This window comes from Hippopotamus amphibius, chromosome 1, assembly GCF_030028045.1.
Source record: "Hippopotamus amphibius kiboko isolate mHipAmp2 chromosome 1, mHipAmp2.hap2, whole genome shotgun sequence".
Classification (NCBI taxonomy): Eukaryota; Metazoa; Chordata; class Mammalia; order Artiodactyla; family Hippopotamidae; genus Hippopotamus; species Hippopotamus amphibius.
Window position 1 is genome coordinate 118562480 of NC_080186.1, and position 23422 is coordinate 118585901.

The 23422-nt window shown below is 54.6% G+C and overlaps 1 protein-coding gene across 10 annotated transcripts in view; it reads right to left on the reverse strand.

Annotated features, from left to right (window-relative positions):
- The window catches only part of ARHGEF2 (Rho/Rac guanine nucleotide exchange factor 2), a 50590-nt gene continuing 27168 nt past the window's right edge, over positions 1–23422 (reverse strand). For 8 of the 10 annotated variants that reach the window (XM_057726231.1, XM_057726221.1, XM_057726240.1 and 5 more), the window contains 21 exons: positions 15167–15311; positions 12898–12965; positions 12493–12556; positions 11712–11841; positions 11385–11494; positions 11090–11236; positions 10349–10599; positions 10020–10145; positions 9591–9708; positions 9147–9395; positions 7466–7542; positions 6537–6706; positions 5198–5265; positions 4044–4244; positions 3528–3647; positions 3332–3399; positions 3155–3190; positions 2897–2947; positions 2246–2689; positions 1817–2000; positions 1–1194 (listed from right to left, as the gene is read on the reverse strand). In XM_057726231.1, coding sequence (XP_057582214.1) covers positions 1121–1194; positions 1817–2000; positions 2246–2689; positions 2897–2947; positions 3155–3190; positions 3332–3399; positions 3528–3647; positions 4044–4244; positions 5198–5265; positions 6537–6706; positions 7466–7542; positions 9147–9395; positions 9591–9708; positions 10020–10145; positions 10349–10599; positions 11090–11236; positions 11385–11494; positions 11712–11841; positions 12493–12556; positions 12898–12965; positions 15167–15311 — 2901 coding nt within the window. In that variant the 3' untranslated portion in view covers positions 1–1120. Of the gene's footprint in view, positions 1195–1816; positions 2001–2245; positions 2690–2896; positions 2948–3154; positions 3191–3331; positions 3400–3527; positions 3648–4043; positions 4245–5197; positions 5266–6536; positions 6707–7465; positions 7543–9146; positions 9396–9590; positions 9709–10019; positions 10146–10348; positions 10600–11089; positions 11237–11384; positions 11495–11711; positions 11842–12492; positions 12557–12897; positions 12966–15166; positions 15312–16143; positions 16377–23362; positions 23382–23422 lie in introns of those variants that run through there. The other 2 variants (XM_057726294.1, XM_057726284.1) reach the window with 2 other exon arrangements.

Here is a 23422-nt window from a genome sequence, read left to right on the forward strand (position 1 = left end):
TGGGGTTCCAGGACTTTAATTTTCCCTGCTTTATCTCTTTTTTCCCTTTCTTTGTTTTTCTTTTTTCTTTTTTTTTTACAATCAAATTGGCAGAAAACTGGCCGGGGCTGGCGGGCACTGGGGGGGCCGGGGGGTGGCGGTCCATTGAAAACTCCCCCAAATTCACGTTGAGGTTTCAGGTCGTGGTTGCTGAGGTGGGGGATGAGGTCAGGGCTCGTAGAGATTTCCCAACTCACCCTAGAATTGTTTTTCCAAATGGCTGGGGAAGAGGTCAGAATGGGTCCCGTTACTACAGATGAGGGGAGAAGTCATTGTTTCCCCCCATCCCTCAAGTTCTTCAGAGATGTAGAGATAGAAGGCTGCCGTTTCTAATCGCCTACAATCTTCTCTTAAAAATATAAAACACGTGCAGTTGGCTTTGGTACAAAAAAGAAAAAAACAACAGCAAAACATTCTGGTCCCTGTGAATTTTTCCCCCTCACCCTCCAACAAACCATTATGGCCACCTCAACCTCTACTCCATCAGCTCTAGGAAGCCAGGTTATCTCCCTGGGGTTTCCATAGAAGACAGAGAGAAGGGAGAACAGCAGGAAGAGGTTGAGGGGACAGGGGAGGGACATGGCCCTGACCACAGCCCTTCCTGAAGGGGCAGGAGGGTCTTGTGGCTGCAGCCTTGCCTCCAAGACAGGTGTTGCTCGCGAGGGGTGTGAGAGCTAGAACCCAGCAGCTGCCTGGTTAAGCCTGAGCAAACCCCAGTAGTGTTAAAGGACAAGGCCCCCCGATCCCTATGGCTTGGTTCCCATGTCCCTGGTCCTCTAAACCTCCCCTCTCCCTCCACAACGAATAAACAATAAATAAATAAATTTTCCTAAAGTAGAGGGAAGAAGGCATGAAAAATTGGCATCTGCAGTGTAGGTTCTGGATGCCGCCAGGGGGCATCGTGGCCTAATTGCCCCCAGCTTCCTAAACGGCCCCCGGTATCCAAGGATCCCAAGAGCTGGCAAGGGCAATCAGCAGTTCTGTCACACGCTCCCTCGTCATCGGCAGATTGGAGTCCCCAAGGTTTGCCTCCCTCATGATGTCCTTCGGGGGGGACACAGGGTTGGGGGGAGGGGCCCCCTTAGCTCTCCGAAGCTATAGGCTCCCCGTCGCGGCTCTCAGTCTCTTCCGGGATGTCCTGCATTCGGGTGAAGTCTGAAGGAGGACGGGGCAAAGTTAGTGAGTAAACAGAGGCTCCCGTGACCCACTGAACCCCTACACGGATGCCTCCCTGTGGCTGAGGAGCTCGGAGAGCTGTGAGGGATGGCAGAGGTCTGTAATCCTTGGGTGAGGGGAAAACCTCTGTCAGGGGAAAACCTCTGTCAACAAAGTAATGGATCTACACCTAGGTACTTTGTTAAGTATATGGAGACCCAATTTGATGAATAAAATACAAAATATCTTAAGATTAGTCTCATACGAAGTCACAGTAGCTTTGGGTTATTTTGTATTTCCTGAACCAACTATAAAAACCTGGAGGTCTTTGAAATTTTACTTTGAAAATCTATTTCTGCTTGAAAAGGTTGGGAATTATGGACTTACTGGAACAGAGGCCCCTACGTTGTTTCCTGGAGTTCCACTTCCTGTCTACCAGGAGGCAAAACAGGAAGTGCCCTATGCCCCTCCCAAGAGTTACTCTAGACCTCAGTGGTTGGTTAGGAACCATCCTAGATGTTCCTGTGCTTTATGAGACACAGGCTGCATTGGGAAACCACAGCCCAAGGTCTGTACCCAGGTCGCATCCCACTTCTGTTCTGTGTCTCCACCAGGATCTCACCTCGTGGACTGTGGGGCGGAGACAGACGGCTGCTACCTTCCTCCTCGCTGCCGGTATCGGGGTCACTGCTATCTTGCAGTCGCTCATCGGGGCTGCCCACCTCCTGCCTCTCTCGATCCTCAAAGGGTCGGTGGACGGAGCGAATAGTCACAGGCAAATCCAGGCGGTCGTGGCCTCGGCTGGGCTGTGGACGGCAGGCCACAAAAGCAGGGGGCCAGGGAATGAGTGGTGTGAAGACTCAACTCTCAGCACATCTACCACTGACTGATCTCTTTCTGCAGCTGTCGCCACCGTTCAGTCCTCCCAATCCTAATATCCTTCGGAACTGATGCCTGATGTCATTTGGCCTCAAATCTCCAATTCCTTTCAGGTTCTCTCATGCACCCTGATGTCCACCCCAAGTCAATTCACGACTTCATGCTTCCTTACCTGTGGGGGGGTGAAACTCAAGTACAGGGCATCGCCTGCAGGAAGGCTCCGCCGCCGTGGATCCAGAGGCCGCCGGGCCCAGGGGGCCTCCGCCGGGAGCGGTTCTGTGTGGCCCAAGGCGGCCAGCTGCCTGCGAGCCTCTTCGGCCTCCCGCTCCAGCAGGGCACGGGCCTGCTCGCTCTCCCGGAGCCGGGCTTCCAGGCTGCCAGCCTCCGTCGCCCGCTCTTCGCCAAGCCGTCGGCAGCGCCGCAGCTCCTCCTGCAGCAGCGCGTGTTGCCGTTGCAGCAATGCCAGTTCCGTAGCCTGCTTTTCAGGAGCCACAGGGACAGCCCCGGCTCTGCCAGCCTCCCCATCCCGGGAGTTGGCTCGGGTCAGCTTCTCCCGCCGCTCCGGGCCCTCAGGGAACCGGGCTTCCATCAACGTGTCCTGCTGAGCCACCGCCGCCTGGGGGTGGAATGGAGACGGAGGGGTGTATCAGGATCCCATTTCTTCCACCCCTCGCCCTCACTGCCCAGGGCCCAGGTCATGATTCCTGGAGAGCTCGAATCAGGGGAAGGCTTAGAAAGGCCTGTCAGGATGATTCTGTCCCATCTAAATGGGCAGCTCGGGTCTGGCTCCTCCCCTTCCCATTCTAGCCCTTGCCCCACTGACCTGTAGGCCATGAAGAAGTCCATAGAGATTGACCAATCGCTGCAATGCTTCCTGAGGACAGAGGAGAGGGTGGGAACAGAGTCCAAGCTTCAGGATAGGAGAACTGCCCCAGAAGTTGCATAAGTGTGGGTGTGGGGACAAGAAGACTGCAGGTACTTTGAGGTGTACAGTGCCCCCCCCAACACGAAACTGGGCTCCAGTTTCTCAGATGAGAGTACCCCTCCTTTAGTCTCCTATCTCATCACATTCCCATCTCACCTCCTGGGGAGATCTCAGCTGATTTCCATTTCGATCCTGCAGAAACGGGCAAGGATGGGGAATCAGCAGACACACAAATCCCTGGTGCCTGACCCGGATAGCTCCGGATCAAGGATCTACAGGCCAGCTGTCCACTTCCCATCCTCTAGCCAAGTCCTGACACCTCCCGAAACCCACCTTCTGGCTGGAGTCTGAGTCGGCTCTGCAGAGTTCGATGGAGCCATTGAAGGTTCTGGCCTCCCCATCTGTTGAGGAGGGGAAAAGGATGAGCTGAACTCACTTCCCCAGCGCCCCAATACCACTGGTCCCTGGTACCACCCCATTCTCTTTGACCCCTCCACCCGCTACCTTGGTCCCCTGCCCTGGCACTCACTGGCAGTGACTCCAGGACTCGTGTTACCGCCACTGTCCGAGTCCATGGGCAGGGCTGGTTCCCGGGGTGTCAAGAGCAGCTCCACTCCAGGCCCCACCAGCAGGTCTTTCAGGCCCTCCACTGCAGGGAAAGAAGAGGTGAGGACAGGAGCAACAGAGAATCCTGCGGGGTACGGGAGGGGATGCCATTCACTCAGTACACGGAACATGCAGTCACCTGGGGGAATGCCCCCTGCACAGGGAGTGTGGTCCCAATGCCACCACCACATACAAGGCAAAGGTCATTAAAGGTGCCCAAGAGGCAGCACAAGGACGTGCAAGAGGAGAGGTGCTGAACAGCAGCAAGGACCACCTTCCCCTGGCATTCCCAGCACCCGGCACACAACAGGCACTCAGGGGAGTTATGGACTATGGGGCTGACATCTCCCTTGTCTGTGTGTATCCAGGTCTAGCCATGGGTCTATATCCTGTGACTGTGAGTGGATAAGTCTGCACTCTTCCCTAGGAGCTCCCTCACCCTCACGGATGGCATCCTGCAGCAGCCGCTCGCCACGAGGGGACTCGAGGGACTCGGATCGGAAAAGGCCTCTGGGCAGGGTGGGTAGCGGCATCCCGCTGCTGCCATCCTCTTCCACCTGGAAGTGGGTCATCTCAGCAAACAGCCCAACCTTCTCCTGCAGCAGCTCTACCAGTGCGCGGTCTTTCTGCTGCAGCTCCACTGTGGATGAGAAACAGGTGAGCTCCCAGAAGAACCAGTAGTGGAGGGGCAGCCCCAGGGGTTAGGAGCCAGGCCTGCGCAGAGCGGCAAGACTTAATTTTGTTTTTTTGGCATTTATGGAAAAGAAAATAACTTTTCTGTGGGGGAAGGTAACATGCACTTTTGTTTTAAAAACAAAGTAAAACAATGTGTGGCAGGGACTGCGGGCTGTCCACCAATTTTCATTTTCCCCACCTTCCTTTAATTAGAGAAGGTGTGCAAGTTTCATCTGGACACACGGCTGCCCAGTTACACTGCATTTCCCAGACTGGCTTGCAGCTAGGCATTGCCACACGACTAAATTCTGGCCAACGGATATAAGTGTCTTCTAGATCTGCAACGAGTATAAACTCTCTTTGTTCTTAACCCCCCCTTGCTAGCTGGGATGCTGATGTGATAGCAGGAGCTGGAGTAGTGATGGGGACACAGACATACAGGACACAGAGATGGGGAATCTTCATGTGGAAGACGGCAGAGCTGCACTTCCCTGCACTTCCCACTTCCGGACTGTTATGTGGAGGGAAACAATCTTCTACCTCGTAACTGACTGATTTTTGTTGATCTTTTTTTATAGCAGTTAGATCATACCCCAATTAATACAAGGCCCTGTAGTAAAAAAGTAAGTTACTATCTTACCCCTGTTATTCCTACTTCCCCTTCCCAGAGGAAGTCACAGTAATAACATCTTATCTTCCTAGAGATACTGCACACACATACACAAAATACATATGACATATATCTATTCCCATTATTTTCACACCAGTTGTAGCATATACTTTACAGTGTTTTCAACCTGGTTCTTTTCATTTAAAAATATATTTTGGTTATGGATCTACATCAACCCCACTTTTAAGACGGTATTCCATTGTGTGCATATATCAAATTATTTAAACAAGCTCTGCAGGTGGACTTACTCTTGATACGCCGCAGGTAAGCCTCGTCCTCTGTCTCAATCAGGGGGAAGTCCTCCCTGGACGGGCATCTAGAGGGATAACCGGTGGGTGGGGTTTGGGGAAGGAAGCTAGGTTACACACCAGGAATCCGCCTTCCCTCCTTCCCGAACGTGCTCTAAGCTTCCCTGGTAAGACTCCTCAGCTCCACGCCCTGGCTTCATCCACTCTTGACCCCTCTTCTTTTCCTAGCACTGATCACCTGCATATACTGGTCTGTTCCTCTCCAGAGGTCACCTGGAAAGCAGTGCAGTGCAGAGGGACGACTACGGTTTTTTGGTATCAAGCACACTGGGCTCAAATCCTGGCTCCACAATTGATCGGGTGGTAACCTCTCTATTTCCTCATGTGAGAAATGGGGATATTTTCCTCCAGGTTCTTTGTGAGGATTAAATGAAATAATGTGCCAGTGCTTTGAGCATGGCAGAAGCTCAATAAATCAATTATAATGAATACTATTATTTTCACAACTACAAATATTAATATTATTAATAAAGAGGCCACTATAGATCCACTGTCAATGGAACAGGCACTTTGCCTTGTTTTCCTACAATAGGTAATTTCATACTTTTGCACAGATTTCTGAAAAATCTGTTCAAAAGTCTAAATTGAAGTAAAAAAAAAAATAGGTTTACATATTATAAAGGAGAGAAGAATCCATTCCCTGAAAGCTAAAAAACAAAAATCACAAACATCCTAGTTGAGTTTATTCTTCAGGCATAATCTTTGAGAACCCATTTTTAACATTTTACATGCACTTTACTTCTTTTCATCACAACCGACACACAGTTGACTGCCTCAAATCGAATGTGTATCCAACAGAAGCCAAAGATGTGCTGCTTTAGCACGGGAAATGATTCCCTTCTTGTCTCTACCGTATGGAGTTTGCCTGAGTCTTGATCCTCTTATCACTAGTATCAAAGCTTTCATTATCCTCTTTTTCATTCATTTTTAGAAAATAAAAGTAAAAGACAATACAAGCCAAAGAATGGCCCACTGCCTGCAGACTAAGATGTTAATGGAGGTGAAATTGTACTGTTGGCTGGCAGGTATGCCAACATGTGACAGCTTAAGTGTTCCTTTGGCTTGTCAGCTCATGCTGCATTTGGAAGGTGGTTGGGTTGTCATCGTATAAAATGGGACTTTACAGGATAGGAGAACACAGATGACCTTTGCTGCCTTGGACCGTCTTGTCTCTCCCCTGGCCTCTGCCTCCACCTCTGAACCCTGGGTCCCATCCCCTGGGAGTGCTGTGGTCTGGGGCCCAAAACTGCAGGTACTGTGTGGCCACACACACACTCACACTCGCACGCTCTGCTGAATGACTCGGATCCACGTGCTCCGGTCATCCCGGGACGCTGTGTGGACCTCATACATCTCTGGAGGGGCCGCGCTGATCAAAAACATCCCTTTCTCCTGATTGGCGATGTCCCGCACGATTAGATTCTGCAGTGATACCACCGAGGGCTTGTCCTGCCAGGCCGGGGAAAGGAAGGATTAAAGCTGGGGAATCAAAAAAAAAAAAGCTGGGGAATCTTGGGACTTCCCTGGTGGTCCAGTGGTTAAGCATCTGTCTTACAATGCAGAGGATGCTGGTTCAATCCCTGGTCGGGGGATGAAGATCCCACATGCCGTGGGGCAACTATTGAGCCCACGCGCGTGCCACCACTAGAGAGCCCACACGCCGCAACTAATGAGCCCACGTGCTCTGGAGCCTGTGCACCACAACTAGGGAGAAGCCTGGACACCGCAACAAAGCCCACGCGCCGCAATGAAAGATCCCTTGTGCCACAACTAAGACCTGACGCAGTCAAAAAATAAAAATTAAAAAAAAAAAAAAAGCTGGGAATCCTGACCCCTGGGTATTTGAGTCTTCAGTCCTTCTGGAACACCCAAAGGATTGAACAGTCAGCCGAGAATACAAGTTAAGAGTCCAGGCTCTGGTGCCAGCCAGACAGGATTTAGAAACGTTTGTGACCCTTGACAATTTAATTAACTTTAAGCTTTGCTTTCCTCATCTACATGGGCCTTCCTCACAGGTGTACAAGTGCCTGCATACACTAACAATACGTGTTGGCTATTCTTATTTCTCCTCATTGTATTACAGTAGTGGTTACAATAACAGCTGTTTGACTCTGGAGGACTCCAGGGTTTTTCCAGGCTGGGATAGGAAAGCAAGAAGAGCCTGAAACACTTGTCTGTACAGAGAAAGGAGAAGGTAGAAGGTCTCACCAGGACAGGAAATATGTACTTCTGGTCCTTCTCCTGGAGAAACACCAGCACATCTGTCATCAGCAGCATGAGTACATCTGGTAGGAGGAGAAAGGAGGACAGTCAGCATGAGAGAGTCTGAGCAGCTGTTTCGCATTCTCAAGGACCAGATCTACACCATCAGGTTAGAGCTCCTGATTCCCCTCTGCCTGACCTCTCTCCCCCTGGTTGCTTCTTCCACCTCTGCAGACCTCCCACCTCCCCCATTCTCACAGCTTAGAAATGGGGCAGAAACGCACATGCCATCAGATAAACAGTGTCTTGGGCTAGAGGTGCCCATAAGTGATCACCCAATGCCTTTGAAGAAAACCCTCTTTATCCAATGAATGCAGGTTTCTTAACCTGGGGCCTACAGGCCCCTAGGATGTCTACTGTTGGGCTTCAGGGGCTCTGCAAATCCTCTGAAGGTATACAAGCAATTTTATTTATTAATATATCACACATGGGTATTTTTCTCTGTGAAAGGCTCCAGAATTTTTGTGAGGGTAAGAGGATTCCCAGAGCCTTTCTGTTTCATGTTGAACAACTAACTAACAAAAGACTTTTTTGGATATTTGGTCTAAGCTCCCCCACCCCAGCGTACTCCCACTTCTCATTTTGTGCTCCGTGGGGAGGAGAACAGTTGGGTTCCTTATCCATCTCTCCCGCCACTGAACAATCCCCATCTCCTTCAACCCCAGCAGGCCCTGCTTTCATTTTCCTTCTCTGCCCCACCTTCCAGGCTCTCAGATCCTAAGAGGTCCTGTGCTTTAAGACTTAGAGGGAAATAAAGGTCAAGCCCATGAAAGTCAGATGTCACAGTCAAGAAAACACACGCACTCACCTACTGCCCTTGGAGATCTTTCTAACGTGTGGGCACACAGAAGTGGAGGGCTTTTGCGAAATGCTTCAGAAATAAAGCTCTCCAGCCTTGCTATTTTTAACCCCCCCATGGTTTATATTCTTAGCTGTTGCGTAGGAGGGATGGGAAGGAGAGAAAGGGATGAAGGAAAGTGTCTGGTGAAGGCTGCAGTACTCGAGCCTATGGAGTGGGGATTTCATGACACTGGACAGAGGTGCAGCCAGGCTCTGGCCTCAGGTAGCACTGTTTACTTCTGCCTCTCATTCCTCTTGTCTTGATTTAGGTAGGAAAGTCTTGGCCAGTGCAGTCTGGGAAGAGAGCCCAGGAGAGTGTGCCCCGCCCCCAACACCCTCCTAACATACCCCCCCGCCTTTTCTCTTCTCCACTCTGCCCGCCCTTCCCTGGGCTCCACCCTCTCCCATGGGCCTTCCCCAGCTGTGGTCCCAAAGCTCATGCCCATTCCCTAGCCCTGGTGGCTGGGATTCCAGCTCATAGAAGCAACTACCCTGATCTTGTCCTCTGATCCTGGAATTTCTCTGTTTTCCTCATCAAAACCGGGAGCTTTCTGGGCACGCAAGGACCAAAAAAATGAATAAATACTGACAAGGAAGTCCTTGTATCATCTGTGAAATTAAATCCAGAATTCAGACTTTTGTTGCAACAGAGACCACATATTTTCCTCTCACTGGGTCTCACCCTGGGTATTGGGCTGCATTAAAAGAGGTCCTAAGGGCTTGGATGCTTCTCCTTCTTTATATCTGACAGCGGACTCTTGCCTGCCCTGTCAAGCTGACCACTGACCTTTGAAGCGCCCCGCCGCCGTCTTCCACAGTAAGCAACCGTCGTGGATGAGCTTGCGCCGCAGAAGCTCCTCTCGGCCGAAGGGGCCCTTGCCAGGCACCGGGGTCTGGGCCCGAGGGTCCATACGGTTGTAGATCTCCTGCAGGCGGGCCCCTTTCTCCAGCTCGTGCACATCCTGGTCTACGTTGGACAGCAGCTCCTTCACCAGCCCCAGTGCCATCGTCAGGTCCTGACGCTCCTCCTCGATCCCTGACACCGGGCGTCGGCGTGAGGGAGGGGCGGCTTAGCCAGCTTCCCGCCAGCCCCAACTCCACTGATCTCGTTCCCACCTTCAGAGGCTGCGCAGGGCTCCACATCTGACCCCATCCCTTCCCTTGGTCGTCCTGAGCCGTTTCTCACCCCAGGTAGCCCTCTCCCGCCCCTCCCCCAGGCCCTCCCCCTCACCGTGGGAATGCTGCAGGAGCCGGTTGATGAGCACGGGGTACTTGGTGATGCGCTGAGTCACCAGCAGGATGCATTCCTGTACCCCATGCCGCTTCAGCACCGCCGAGCGGGTCACTTTCTACAAGGGCAGAGGCAGGGCTCAGGGCCAGAGTGGGGCCCGAGGCGAGGGCAACAGAAAGAACAGTGGACTCGGAGCCTAAGTCCTGGTGCCGGCCCTAACTTGGCCGTTGACCTTATGCCGGCCGGCGTGGGTGACTGAGACTGGAAAACGGGGACGACAAGGTCACAGGTTTATTTTGAGGACCCAAGTAGCGAAAGCACTTGCTCTACCGCTATGAGAGGCTGCTGAGGGGATCCACGAGCGGATGTGTCCACAAGGGTTGGGCCACTAGAGGAGGCTGAGTGTGGGTCCTGGAGAGGTTTGCTCACCCGGATGAACTGCTGGAAGCGTTTGTCTCGGGCATACAGCTCCTTATAGAGCTTTAAGGCCTTGGTGTGGCGGCTACAGAACTCCGAGTAGGTCTTCCGCATCTGCTCTGCGCTGGGACCTGAGAACTAGGAGTTGGGGGAGCAAGGCTGGCTCAGCATTTCTCCCAAAGCCACATCTCATCCCCAACACTCTCTGGCCTCCCACCAAACAGGAGGGCTTCCTGCCTCTCCAGCCCTGGCTCCACCCCCTAGAGTCTGGAGATGAGAGATGCCCAGTCTAGTCACACCTCCTCCCACGAATGCCGCCCATGGGTCCTGCCTTTTCTCACCTGGCTGATGAGCAGGTCACCCAAGCGGTGGATGACGAAGTTCCGGGTACTGCCAGGGCACAGGGCCTGGCGCCGGCGTTCTAACAGCTGGCTGAGGAAGCGTGTATGGATGTCACTGAGCTCGTCCAGGCAGGGGAACACGCCCTGGACCACTGCTGGCTCCAGCTGCAGCTCCTCCAGCATCCCCGTGCGGAAGAGACGAATCATGATCTTCAGCGTCCGCACGTGGTGCAGCTCTGTCTGGATCAGCTCTGCGGGGACGACGGGACACCTGGCCTCTACCGTGGCTTGGCCGCCATTGGTGGGGCCTGGGCTGGGGACCTCAGGGCTCATCTGAGGTTTTCAAGATCCCTTCCAGGTTAGCATTTTGCACTATTATGAGCTTAGATCATTTTCTAATCACGTTTTTTTATCTTTATGCCTCGCCATCTCAAGCTGTGAGCTGTTTTAAGGGCCGAGAACCATGTGTCCCCTGTGTGTCTAGGTTTCCCACAGTCCCCAGCACTGTGCCGGGCCTGGGACAGGCAGAAAGGAAAGACGAAGAACTGACTGGAGGGACGGGACAAAGGAGGGCCTTGCAGGTCCACAGCCCAAAAGGTGGGGGCCTAGTGGCAACCTGTGGGATGCCAGGCAGGGTGTCTTGAAAGCCAATGGGATGAGAGGTAGGGGCTAGGAGAGGAAGGACACAGAGAAACAGGGCCGGTGACAAAAGAGAAGTCTGGGGTGGTCTCCGTGGCTCACCGTAGATGACATCCTGCTGCTTCATCACGTCCTTTTTATGCTGCTGCAAGAAGCTGCTATCCACAGCAAGGCTCCAGGAATCAGCTGTAAAGTCCTTCTCATCCATCTCAAAGTCACTCATCAGCTCATTGTAGATCACCTCTGCACCTGGACACGAATGGGGGAAACAACTCGGACCCCGATTCTCTTCCCTGGGTCCTGGGCCCTTCTCTAGATCCCTTCCCGCCCTGCGTTTCCCAGGCCTGCTCCACCTGCCCCTCCGGCCTGCGTCCCCCCCAGGTCTGGGCACAGTCACCTTCGTCGATGAGGGACTCCACGGACAGGGTGCGGTTCCGCATGTTGAGGGAGTCTGTGGACTGTGAGAGGATCCGGCGCAGCCCCAGGGGAGGCTCATCGTTGAAGTGTCTGAGGGGAGTGGAGCCTGGTTGCGTGATTCGACGCGGGCAAGAGATCGCTTCCCGGGTAGGGGACCACGGCGGGATCCCAGAGGCAGTCCCCCCCACGTTCTCCTTACTTGTCTGTCTATAATTCTGAACTCAGGGATGGGAAGGACCCCTCAGCCCCCCGTCTCCACTGCCACACTCTGCCTGCCTGGCTCTCCCCTCCCCAAGCAGAGGCTCACCCAGCGATGTTGGTGGTAGAAACACTTTTGGCTAAAGACAGGGAGGAGCGGCCGCGGCGGGAGCCAAGCAGGGACTGCCGGAAGCTGTCGGAGGGGTAGATGGCAGAGCTGGGCCGCTCCCGGGTGGTGGCTGTCGGGGGATACCGAGCGTCAAACCTGGTGCCTCCCCAGGATTCAAGCCTCCCCGGCCCCTGGGCTGGAAGTGAGGCCTCCTCTCCCACCCCACCCTCAGCCTAGTTCTAGTCAAAAGAAAGAGGATAACAGTAAAGCTACCCACATGTCTGTGCAATACTTCTCATGTTTATAAAGAGCGTTTCTTGTCTTATCTCTTCCCCACCACAAGCTTCTGAGCAAACTGTAGCTCAGGATGGTTAAGAGACTTGTCTGGAGTGACTCAGCTAGTGGCTGCGCAGAGACTCAGACTCTGGTCTTCTTGACTAAGCACCAGGCTCTTTCTGTTACACCACATCTGTCTGAATTGGCCCTTGACAACTTCTGCCAACATTCTCAAGTGCAGTGCACACAACTAATAATAATAATATAAGGTGTGACCAGGTTCAGATGACCAGCCATCTGAAGCCTTCGTCCCCATTTGAATTCTCTTGTCCTGCCCTATGCCTAAGAGTCAGGACCTCCCTCCCTTACGGCCCCACCATCAGCTTCCAATGGAAGGGAGGGAAGCGCTGTGCAGGGGAATGACCTCAAGGGGGCAGCAGAGCCCATGGGCTGAGAGGCCTGGGGTCCACGGTCCTATTGGGGTTCCTGCACCCTCACTACTCACTCTTACTGCGAAGTGAAACAGACTGCAAGGCAGTGTTGTTCTTCAGCAGGGCGGCCTTCTGTTGCTGTGAGACAGAGAGCGAGAGAGAGACACCAAGGACAGCTGTCACCCAGTGGCCACCCCCACAGGCCCAGGGCAGGAGCGGGGTGGCTAGTCCCCTCGGGAGAAAGCCTGCACGTATGGCTGAGGGCGGTAGGGTGGCTGAGCCCAGCGCTGAGGGGATGCATCTACAGCAACAGGCTGGGCCCCTTCGCGGGGCCTGAGGCCTGGGGTAGAGGGTCTGGGCTGCCCCCTGGTGAGGAGAGGGGTTGAGGAACACAGGGTGAGGGATGAACGAAAAAGGCACGAGGGCACCGCACACTCACTACCCTCTCCCCCAGCCCTCTGCCCTCCCTGCCATCTCACCTTCTGCTTGACCTTGGTACAGTTGGCGAGGGTGTCTTTACAGCGGTTGTGGATAGTCACATTGCAGGCTGGGAGGGTGGGGTAGAGAGGGTGACGGGAGGGCCGGGTGGTACAGGAGGGGACACACCCACATGCAGACACCCATCTCCCCCTGGCCACACGGTCTGAGACTCTCCCCCTTCCCAGACTCCTCGGCCATCAGCCATCACCGCACCCCAGTCCCTCTCCTCCCGCCTCCCCCTTCCTTCAAGCAGGAGATGAAGTGAGGGGGTACAGGTGTGGACCACAATTAAGCCACCAGTAGGGGTGGGCAGTCCTGACTCAGAGATGCCCTGCGAGGTGGACTAGAGGGAAGAAGGGGTTACTGGCTGCCAGAGATGAGCTCAAGAAGCACAAAGGTGGTTGAGAGCGACAGATGGCAGAGAGGACGCCCACGGAACAGAAGGTGGTACAGGAGCAGCTGGGGTGGGGGCTGGGGGCAGAGAGGGGGAAATGAGCATCCCCTGAGCAACGAGTACATGTTCCACATTCACTTGATCCTAATCACCCCCTGAGGTAGATTCAACGACCCTTATTTTACAGATGAGGAACCTGTCTCCTGGAGAGGTGAAATCATCCGCCAGAGGTCACACAGTTAGTGGTAGAGCTGGGGTTTAACTCAGGAGTGTCTGTGCGCGTCCCGTTGAGCCACACGTGTGCCCGTGAACTCTGGCTAGGCCTAAGCAGTGTGCAGGCTGCCGGATCTCGCGGTAGAGTGGGGACAGGCCAGGCCCTGCCCCTGCCCGCCACGCCTGCCAGCCTTCTGCACTGCTCAGCTATGCTTGCTATGACTCCAGCCTCCCTTCCGGGCCCGGGGAGTCTTGTTCCCCAAGTAAGGCAAACCCACAGCTCCCACACTCCATCTGCTTCTCCCTCATCACCCACCGAGGAGAGGAAAGGAGGAGTAGCCAAGCCCAGGCACTAGGACTACCGGCTGTCCCTTTCCCCAACATGCCCTCGGCCCTTGGCCGTCTCCAGCTTCCCCTCCCCCATCCAACAACACCGGAAACTCTGCTAACTCCTTCAGACAATACCCAGCCCCAGGCTTACTTCCACAAATACAAGGCGAGCAGGGTGGGGCAGAGGGGCAGGCAGAAGTCAGGGCTGGGGCTGCTCCCACCCCCCAGGAGCTCCCTTCTCCTACCCCCAGCCACCCAGTGTCTCTGGATCGAACCTCCGCTTTCCACCTGCTCTCAAAATAGCGCTTGCTGCCCGCCTCCCCGGTTCCCCTGGCAACGAGCTTCCGGATTGGGAATTCTGTCAGGTCTCTAGAGGGATCTAGATTGGGGTTCCCTCCTCATCCTCATAACTCTAAGGTGAACAGCGAGGAAGTAGGGAGGCCTCGGTGGTTCTTTCCGGGGTTCCTTGCCAGGTTCCACAGAGATTTAGAAGCTGAAGCTTTTGCCCCTCTGTTCCGCGGCAGGCCACACCACCTCGGGTCCTGCTCTAATCGGAAACAGCTCTTTGCCATAAACCTGGGGGTAGGGATGGGTGGGTGGACAGGGCAGGAGCCCTCTGTATAGGCATCTCGGGGAAGGAAGAAGTCTTTGCTTGTACGCACTAAATTCAGGGCCACCCTCAGATGTGGGTGAAGGTCGGAAGTTCTAAGCCCTGTTCCCCCAACATACACACGGCTGCCGTATTCTCTCTCTCTCACTGTGTATCAGTCACACTAGAAATTTGAGACTGGGGGGGCCCTAATCCCTAATCCTCTGCTTCAAGCCACAGAGATTGAGAGATTTCAGGCTCCACCCAGTTAACAGAAAGGGAGGGGGCAGGGGGACCTGAAGTCCCGAACACCCAGTTCTGCCCAGCAAGATCGGCAGAACAGCTGCAAGGCCGGCAGCTTCCCACCCAGCTCCCCTATACACCCCCCCACCCCTCGTACACACAACATTCCTGCTCCTTCTCCAATCAGTTCTCCTGACCCTCGGCAGCTGCTCTCGGGGAGCTGGGGGATACCCAGCGGACGACAGCTGCAAGGGGAGCCACCCCAGCCTCCCCTCCCCCATACCCTCAGCTAGTCCTGCTTATGCCATATTCTGACTGCCACTACCCCTAGATGTCAGGAAAGGGAGAAAGGGATCAAGCATCTGGCCCTGGCATTTGGGCCGTGCTGGGGCTCAGGGAGGACAGTGATCCTTACAGATCCAAGGTAAAAAGGACAGATAGAAAGATTAGGGTCCGTGGGCACAGACTCAGAGGGACAGTCAGGGTCCAAACAACTTACTTGGGCAGATGAGGGCTTCCTTGGCTGTGATGCTCTTGTTACAGGCATAGCACATGGTCATGCCCGAAACGGAGATGGTAGTGAAGAGGTGCCCATTGGTATAGCGGGCGTCCTTGGCTTCCTTCATCCTCTCCTTTTCCCGGGTCTGTGGAAGGGGCAAGAGAGACAGGAAGTGAAGCTGGAGGATGCCAGGGTGCCTGAGGAGTCCACAGAGACCGGCCGAGGGCACAGGCGAGAGAGCAACGACTGCCCGGGGGTTGCCAGAAACACACCACTTCCTGAAGCAGAGCCTGCCTCAGCGTGTCAGAGGCAGCTGTCCAGGACTGCCCCGGCCAGCCCTGAGGGCCGAGCAGGCCCCTGACCTACCTGGCCCCTGCGGCTGGGCTGCCTCCTGTTGCCACTCATCTCCACGGCTCTAGACCTCCGCGTCCTTACTCCACCTCCCAGCCCTAGCTCTGCTCGCCCCCGAGCTGCTGTACTCTCTCCTCTGTGCCGGGGGAAGATGCGCAGAGAGGAGGGGAGAGCAGGCGAAGCAGAAGATGCCAGCTCACCAGCGCTTTCAAATCTATGGGAGTTAGCTCCTCTTATAACCATGACAACCGGCGTTGGCGCCGTCTCCGTGGCAGTGGCAGTCACAGTGGGGGGCAGGAGATCCCCTTATTAGATTGGCTGAAGGGGGCAGAATGCCACCACTGCCACCCCCTACCAGAGGTCAGGATCCCAAACCTCTAACTCTTCCACATCTGCTCAGCCAAGGTACACAGGGCCTCTCTGCGGGAGGTAGCAAGTCCCCTGCTAACCTCGATGCAGGAGCAGCGTGGCTTCAGCCTCGGGTCACTTGCCCTCTCTAGGATCTTTAAGAAAGGAAACTCCGCCATCAAGGTCTCATTCCTGGTCGGAAGTCTCTTCTCAGTCTAACTTTTATCCCTCTCATGCTACCCTCCAAAACCTAGGATATCTCTCTTATTCTTCCTTACCCAATTAGTCTAGGAAGTCCTTTCTGGTATCTACCCTCCATCCTCCAGCTGCAATGTCAGTTCCTCCCGCTCTGGTCTCCATTGAGATGGGGCACATTCTGAGCCCTTCTGCAGAACTTCAGAGGCTGCCATTTCCCATCAGCTTTCTCTTCTCTTGCTTCCCCCTGACTTCTGAAGGTCAAGTCATTCTCCCTGACCTCTTTTCTGTCCTTCTTCAAGCCCCCGAGCTTTCCCCAAACCTGAGGAGATGAGAAGATGGGACACCATGCTTTCCACCTATTCCAGGACCCTCCTCAGGGGTCACCTCAGATCCCTGAATCTTCCCTCCACTCTTAGAGGACCGAGCGCAGGAAGAGGAGCTCACAAGACCACTCTCTCCAAGGATTCCCTGCCTCTCAGAAACGGAAGAGCAAGATCCTGACGGCTGAGGCCGAGGGTAACAAGCCCCAACTCAGAGGACACTGTCTGGGGCCCCAGGACAGCAAGTCAAAACTCAGAGGAGAGGGACTTCCCTGCTGTGCAGTCGTTAAGACTCCATGCTCCCGATGCAGGGGGCCTGGGTTCAGCCCCTGGTCAGGGAACTAGATCCCACATGCATGCCACAACTAAGGAGCCCACCTGCCACATCTAAGACTGGGCGCAACCAAATAAAGAAATAAATATTAAAAGATGAAAAAAAAAAACTGCAGAGGAGAGTCCTTAGCCTGGACTTCGGGGGCCTAGTCCTAACTCAGCTGCAGCCACACTAGCAGTTAAGGGGTGGGGGAGGGGAAGAGACGCACTGGCCTGGTGGGAGGGTAGAAAAGGGAAGTGCGGACGGGCTGAGTCAACAGCACAGGAGCCAGAGGCCACTGGACTGTGGTGCCCTAGGGGCTCAGAGCTCCCTGGTGGCCCAAGAGCGTCCTCTCTCCTGCACACCCCCAGAAGCTCCAGGTCTCTCTGCTGATGAACACGGCCCAGAGGTCTTAAGGTCATTCCCCACCCAATCACCCATTTTTCTTTTCTCCTCCCCTTCCATCCTCCTCCCCTTCCTATATCATGGTCTCCTTCCCATGCCCTGGCTTCCCTCCTCTCCCCCATGGCCTCCCACCTCGGCCACCCCTTCCTCACCCTTGCTTCTCCTCTGCTGCCCTTGGCCTCTCCCTCCCCTCCTCCTCCTAGGCCTTGTCAAGGAAGCTCACCAACCTTTAACTCCAGCCTCCCTTTTCCTATTCTTGTACCTACCTATCTGGACCACTAGGAAATTCTCCCTTTGGTCTAACCTCCATCTGCCCTGCTCCAAATTATAGCTCTTTAAGAGATCAAATCCTCCTCTGAATAACAGCCTTATAGGACCTCAAAGTCCAAGTCCAAATAGCTCTTCTCACTGCCCTTACTCTCCTTCTCTTCTCCTCTCCTGCCCTCCCAACCTTCTCTATGACACAAATAAAAGTTTGAGGACTTACTATATTTGAATTAAAAGTAAGCAAACAAAAAACCATGAAAATCATATTAAAAAGAGCAACACGGGAAGGGACAAATTAGGGGAATGAGATTAAGAGATACAAACTACTACGGATAAAATAGATGATCAGGGAATTCCCTGGTGGTCCCGTGGTTAGGACTCCACACTTTCATTGCTGAGGGTGCGGGTTCAATCCCTGGTCAGGGAACTAAGATCCTGCGAGCCACACAGAGTGGCCAAAGAAAAAAAAAAAAAAGCAGAAAGGATGTATTGTACAGCACCGTTATAGCCCTTATCTTGCAATAACTTTAATGGAATATATATAATCTGTAAAAATACTAAAACTAATATAAAATCGTAAATCGACACATTAAAAAAAAAAAAAAAGACCAACATGTCTGAATTAGGGTCAACTCTAAAACGGACAGTCCTGCAGATCTGCCCTAGTGCTGCTATAACCCCCCCTCCCGTCCCCTGACCTCTGCCCTCTACCCTCAGGCCTCCAGGAGCACTCACCTGGGAAAGAGGCTGGAAAAGGGACGGAGAGGGCTGGGGGCAGCTAGAGAACAGGGACCCTTGTGGCCCTTCCCCTCTCTGGCATCCACGTCCTGCAGACAAGCCAGCTCCTCTGGGCCCAGCCTCCCCCACCTCCCAACTCACCCTCTCTCCAAGTGACCCCCTCTCTAGGTGGGCCAGCGGCGGGCAGCAGCCACAGCGGCAGCACATCCCAACACGGACACTGCCCGGCAGCCAGCGGCCCTGGCACTGCCTGGCACTATTGTCCTGGAGGCAGCCTGCACCCGCCCCAGGGCCCAGGCTGGTGAGGCTAGGAGGACACAGGGCCTGCTCACCAGGGGGGCCTGCTCCAGAGATGGAGTGAATGGGCTTGTTTGGTTCTCTGTCTTACTCTTTCCAGGTGTTCTTAAGATCGTCCCAGTTACCCACCCTCCTGCCAGTGGGACAGCCCTTCACCTTCGTGGCCCCATCTGTCCACCAAGAAAAAGGCCCATTACTCCACAGTCCACAACACCCACCCCAACACTCAGAGGCCCTCCTTCCTGCCGGGCTCAGTCCTCTACTGTCCAGTGTCCAGAGTCTTGCTGTCTCACAAACCTTCATAGAAAGTCTTTCTTGCTACACAGCCTTCGTCTCCACCACTGATGCATCAAGGGTGAAGTGAATAAAGCACGAGAACCACCTGGCACAATGGCTGGTATATAACAGGCACCCAACATATGTTTGGAAAGAAAGCAAGAAAAGAAGGATGGATGGATATATAGACACCAAGACAAGGGGTCCCAGCAGCACCCCTGCCTCTGCTCTAGGGATCCCCTCATTCCTTATCAGAGCTTCAGAGCTTTCAGTCTCCTCCTCTATCTTCTTTCTGGCCGCGCCGCACGCTTATGGGATCTTAGTTCCCAGACCAGGGATTGAATCTGTGCCCCTGCAGTGAAAGCTCAGAATCCTAACCACTGGACCACCTGAGAATTCTTTTCTCCCTCCTCCCAGACCTTCTCTCCTAATTCCTTTGAACTTAGGCCCAGATGGCATCCTCTGAAGGTCAGAAGAACACCAACCCAAACTTTCCTTCCACTGTCATCCCAGATCTGGGTCATTTTGGGGAAAGAAAGACTAGGAGAACAGCAGAGGGCATTGACGCTGGTGGCTCAACGGCTCAAAGACGGAGGCAGTCTCCCCTTTCTCGGTACTTTGTCTCTCAAGACATGAGGCCAAGAGATGAAGAAAACAGTGACATACGTGAAGGCCAAGGAATGCCAAAGCCTGGACTTTGGTTTCCTGTTCCCCAGCGGGCAGCAGAGGATGGCGGAGCAGAATCAGAAGAATGTGAGCCTCTCCAAGCAAAGTCTAAGCTCTCAGCTGTCCTTGTTCCTCCACTGGGTATGTCCAAACCGAGACCTCTGGAGAAGTCATGTGGTACTCAGAATGACCTCTACTCCAGCTGCAAGTGCAGCAACCCCTTCCCCAGGGTACTGCAGCCTCTGTCCAGGCCCTCCATTTGGTGACCAGAAGGCCCCTGGAGGGTTCCACTGGATTTCAAGTGGCTTAGACCCTGAATAGCAGGGGTTCAGAGTCACAGGCTGCAAGGGGCACTGAGTCATGAGGGATGGGCTCTAGGGCTGGGAAATGAGGAGAGGGTTCCTGGCCATGGGACTGAAAAGAGGACTTGGGATGGTCTCAGCCAGGCTCTGCTTCCTTTATGAGCTTCCAGGGACACGATAAAGGCAGGAGGCTGAGGAGAAGGCAGCCAAACGGAAACGCTAACGCCAAAGCCAGAAACATAACACAGAAAGACATCGCTGAACACACAAAGGCACTTAATAAACGCTTGCCTGATGAATGAAGATGAGACACCGGACAATGGGGGTGGGTGCCCTGGTGAAGCAGAAGAGGGGGGCTAAGGACCATACGGAATAACGTCGGGCTAGAGACACTGAGACCCAGGCATCCTGGACCCCAGCCTGCCCCCCACTCGGCCACACCTGTCGGGTCAGGAGAGAAAGACAAGCAGAGACGGAGTGGGGAGGGATGCAAACAGACGGGCATTTGTGCAGGCGAACAATAGCTGTGCCAGGACTCCCTGCCCTCCTGGCACAGGGCAGGCCGGCTGAGCTGGGAGGGGGGCAGCTGCTGCCTGCAGCCCCCCCACCTCCCCCAAGGAGACATAAACAAACCCAGAAGGGTCCAGCCAGCTCCTCTCAGCCATTTCTCTGACCAATCCAGGAACCGGCTCCAGGAACCATGACCAATCTGCTCCCTCAAGCTCCTAGATGATTCTTCAATGCTGAGACTGAAACTAAGAATGGAACTACTTCCTCACGTCCAGAGTGCAGTGAGCCCCCTACTTTGGTGACTGTCATTCAAAACAGTGACCCAGAGCATCTGGGGACAGGCAGACCGACACAGACACACACCCCCCCCAACACACAGGTCATGTGCACGCACGGGATCCACTCCTGCAGATCTGTCCCCTCCCTGACTCCCAGGTCAGGGTTCCAGGGAAGCCAGAGGGACTGAGATTGGACCCCTCTTTAAATCCCGTGGGCAGCCCTGGCAGGTCCTTCTCTAGGCGCCATCCAACCCCCTACAGTCACTCAGAGACTTCCTTAAGCTTTTGGCTCCCTTCCCCCATCCTTGCTTCTCCCCTCCCCCTCAGCTCCTTCCCTAACCTCCAAGACCCCTAGCATCTTTTCCTCTTCCCCCCAAAGCCTCAGCCTCCCGGGAGACCCCCAATTCCTCAACGTTCCTCCCAAGCCGCCAGCACTCTCAGCTCCCTCAGCCCTCTTCTCCGGCTTCACTCCTCGTCCCGCACACAAAGCCAGCCACCTCTCCAACTGTCAGAACAAAGAAATGGTCTCTCTCCTCTCTCCCCACCCCACCCCAGAGCTGGGGTGCTTGAGATTCCAGGGAGAGCCCCCAGCCTCCAGGGCCAACCCTGGTCCTTTGGCCCCTGCTCCCTCCTAGACAGGAAGGGACCCTTTGTTCGAGAGAGGAGACAGTGAGGGTTTGGGGGAGGAGGGAGGGAGGAACAGGGGATGAAAGAGAGAAAGGGGACCTCTGGGGTTTGGGACCTATGGAGGTAGGAAGTAGAGCAGAGCGAATGAGGGGGTGGAGGACTGAAGACAGCCTGCGAGAACAGAAATGCCGTGAAAAGAGAAAGGAGGCATGAGGAGGGGGAGCTGCACAGGGTGGGAAGGAGAAAGGGGCAGGTTCGACATAAATTCCTCCTTCTTCAAGGAGGTCCCGGAGAGGAAGGCAAGCAATGCGGAATGGCGGGGGCAGGGGTGGGGGGGTGGGGGGGGTGTCAGGACTTAGCTCTGAACCATCCCCCCAAATAGGTAGCTGGGGAGACCATCTTCCTCAAATTATCTCATTTCCAGCAGCCCCCCGCTACTTCCCACCGCAGTATAAAAAGAAAGGAGACAGCTGGTGTGCTTGGGGAGGGGGGAAGAGGGGATCCAGGGTTTGTTGGCTAAGAATCAACTCCCCCCTTCTGTAACCACAGCCTTCCGGAGGTGGCCCTCCCCTTCCGACCAGCCCAAACTGACAACCACCCTCCCCAGTGGCCTCCCTGCCCTCTCAGATCTATCTACTCAGCCCCCACCTCCCCACCTCCAGTCAGATTCCCAACCCACCCCCCAAACCAAGGCCAGCCCCAGGGTAGAAAAAGCCAAGCTTCTGGATTCCCGGTCCTTGCAACTAAAAAAAAAAAAAAAAAAAGAAAATAGGAAAAAGGAAAAAGAAAAAGCATGAGGACCCAGGTATCTGGCTCCCTAACTCCTCCCAATAACGGAAAAAGGACCCACGTATCTACCTTCCGAGAACCCCTATCTATAGCCCCTCTCCAGGTCTGCCCCTCACCGGTGCCCCTATGGCTTTCCTTTTTAGGGTGGAACTAAGTTTCCGTGGTTTCAAAAAACCTCTCCGCCCCCCCTGGCTCTACTCCAGGGTCTCAGCTCAAACGGTTGAAAAATAAACAGACTTTCATAGCTGGGGCCTGGCCTGGCGCAGGGCTGAGAAGAGCCTGTCTGCCACCCCACTGTTCCACGGCACTTCAGCCATCTCTCCTCTGGCCCTCTGTTTGTCTTAGGCCCTACACAAATTCCCAGTTGCTTTCCTGTTAGCAGAATCTCATCCCAACCCTCTAAGGAAAAGTTCCAGGATAGAACCTCTCCCAACTTAGCCTGCAGATAGGCAGCCAGGCTAGGAGCTAGGAGGGACGTGTGGGAAGGGGTTTCCACCACCATGAGGGCTCTGAAAGGGTCCTGCTCCCATGCCTGAAGATGATGATGGGGTCAGTACAGGCTGCTCGCCAGGGCAGGGCACTGAGACTGCAGAGAGGCCAGAGATTAAACCAGCTATGGACGGGGCCTGGGCCTTTCCAATAATGGGCACAGTGTGGGTGCCTTGAGCAGCTGGGAGGTGCTGTCTGCATGCACCACCTTCCTCCTAGCTCTCACTTATTCAGCTACAAGTCAACTTCATCATTTCCTGGGGGCTGAGGTGTGGAGAGGTCTTGGCCTTTGGGAGTGGGCCTGGGTACCAAGGCAGAAATAAAGGATTCTAGGAAAGGAGTGGCCAAGAGCTCAAGACGGGGGTGGGGGGCTAGGATAATCAGACATCCAGACTCTTGAAATGGTAGGTAAGCAGTCCCAAGATGAAGAGGTAAGAACGCTGGGCCAGGGAGGAGGGAGGAGGGCACAGTGCCAAGTGGGTCAGCCTAAAGGTTTCAGGTTGTTTCAGGCTGCCAGCACAAGGAGCTTGGAAGCTGGTGGGGGCAAAAAGGGATGGGGGACCCTGTGTGTTTCAGGAACGGGGTGCTCAGGGCCCCTAAGGATGGAAGAAAGGATCCTCGCTACACAAAGACCTCTGCTGCCTTCACCTGAGGGTGACGGCTTGGGGAGAAGTAAGCCGTCCCCAAGCTGTCCTGACCCAGTCACCCGCCCACCAGAGGGTAGAACTGAATCACAGCTGGAAAGTCCATCTGCGCGGAGAGGAGGAGCTGACTTTTGTCTCGGAGGGGTGGTGATGGTGGTGGTGGTGGTGGTGGTGGGAGGAAGCCGGGAAACCACCCCCTCCCACCCCCTCCGCCGGATGGCGGGGACAAAGAGGGAACGACCTAGCCAGCAACTGCAGGGTGGGAGGCATACCGAGAGCAACCCGGCGGGACCCTGGCGGAGGGGGTCCCTGAGAGCTTTCGCCGCCCCCACCCCATCCCCGACACACACACCTCCCTCTTCCCGCTCCGTCCCTTACCCGAGCAACTTTCTTCCACGCGGCCCCAAACACCCGGTCCCACCAGATTCGGAAGCCACC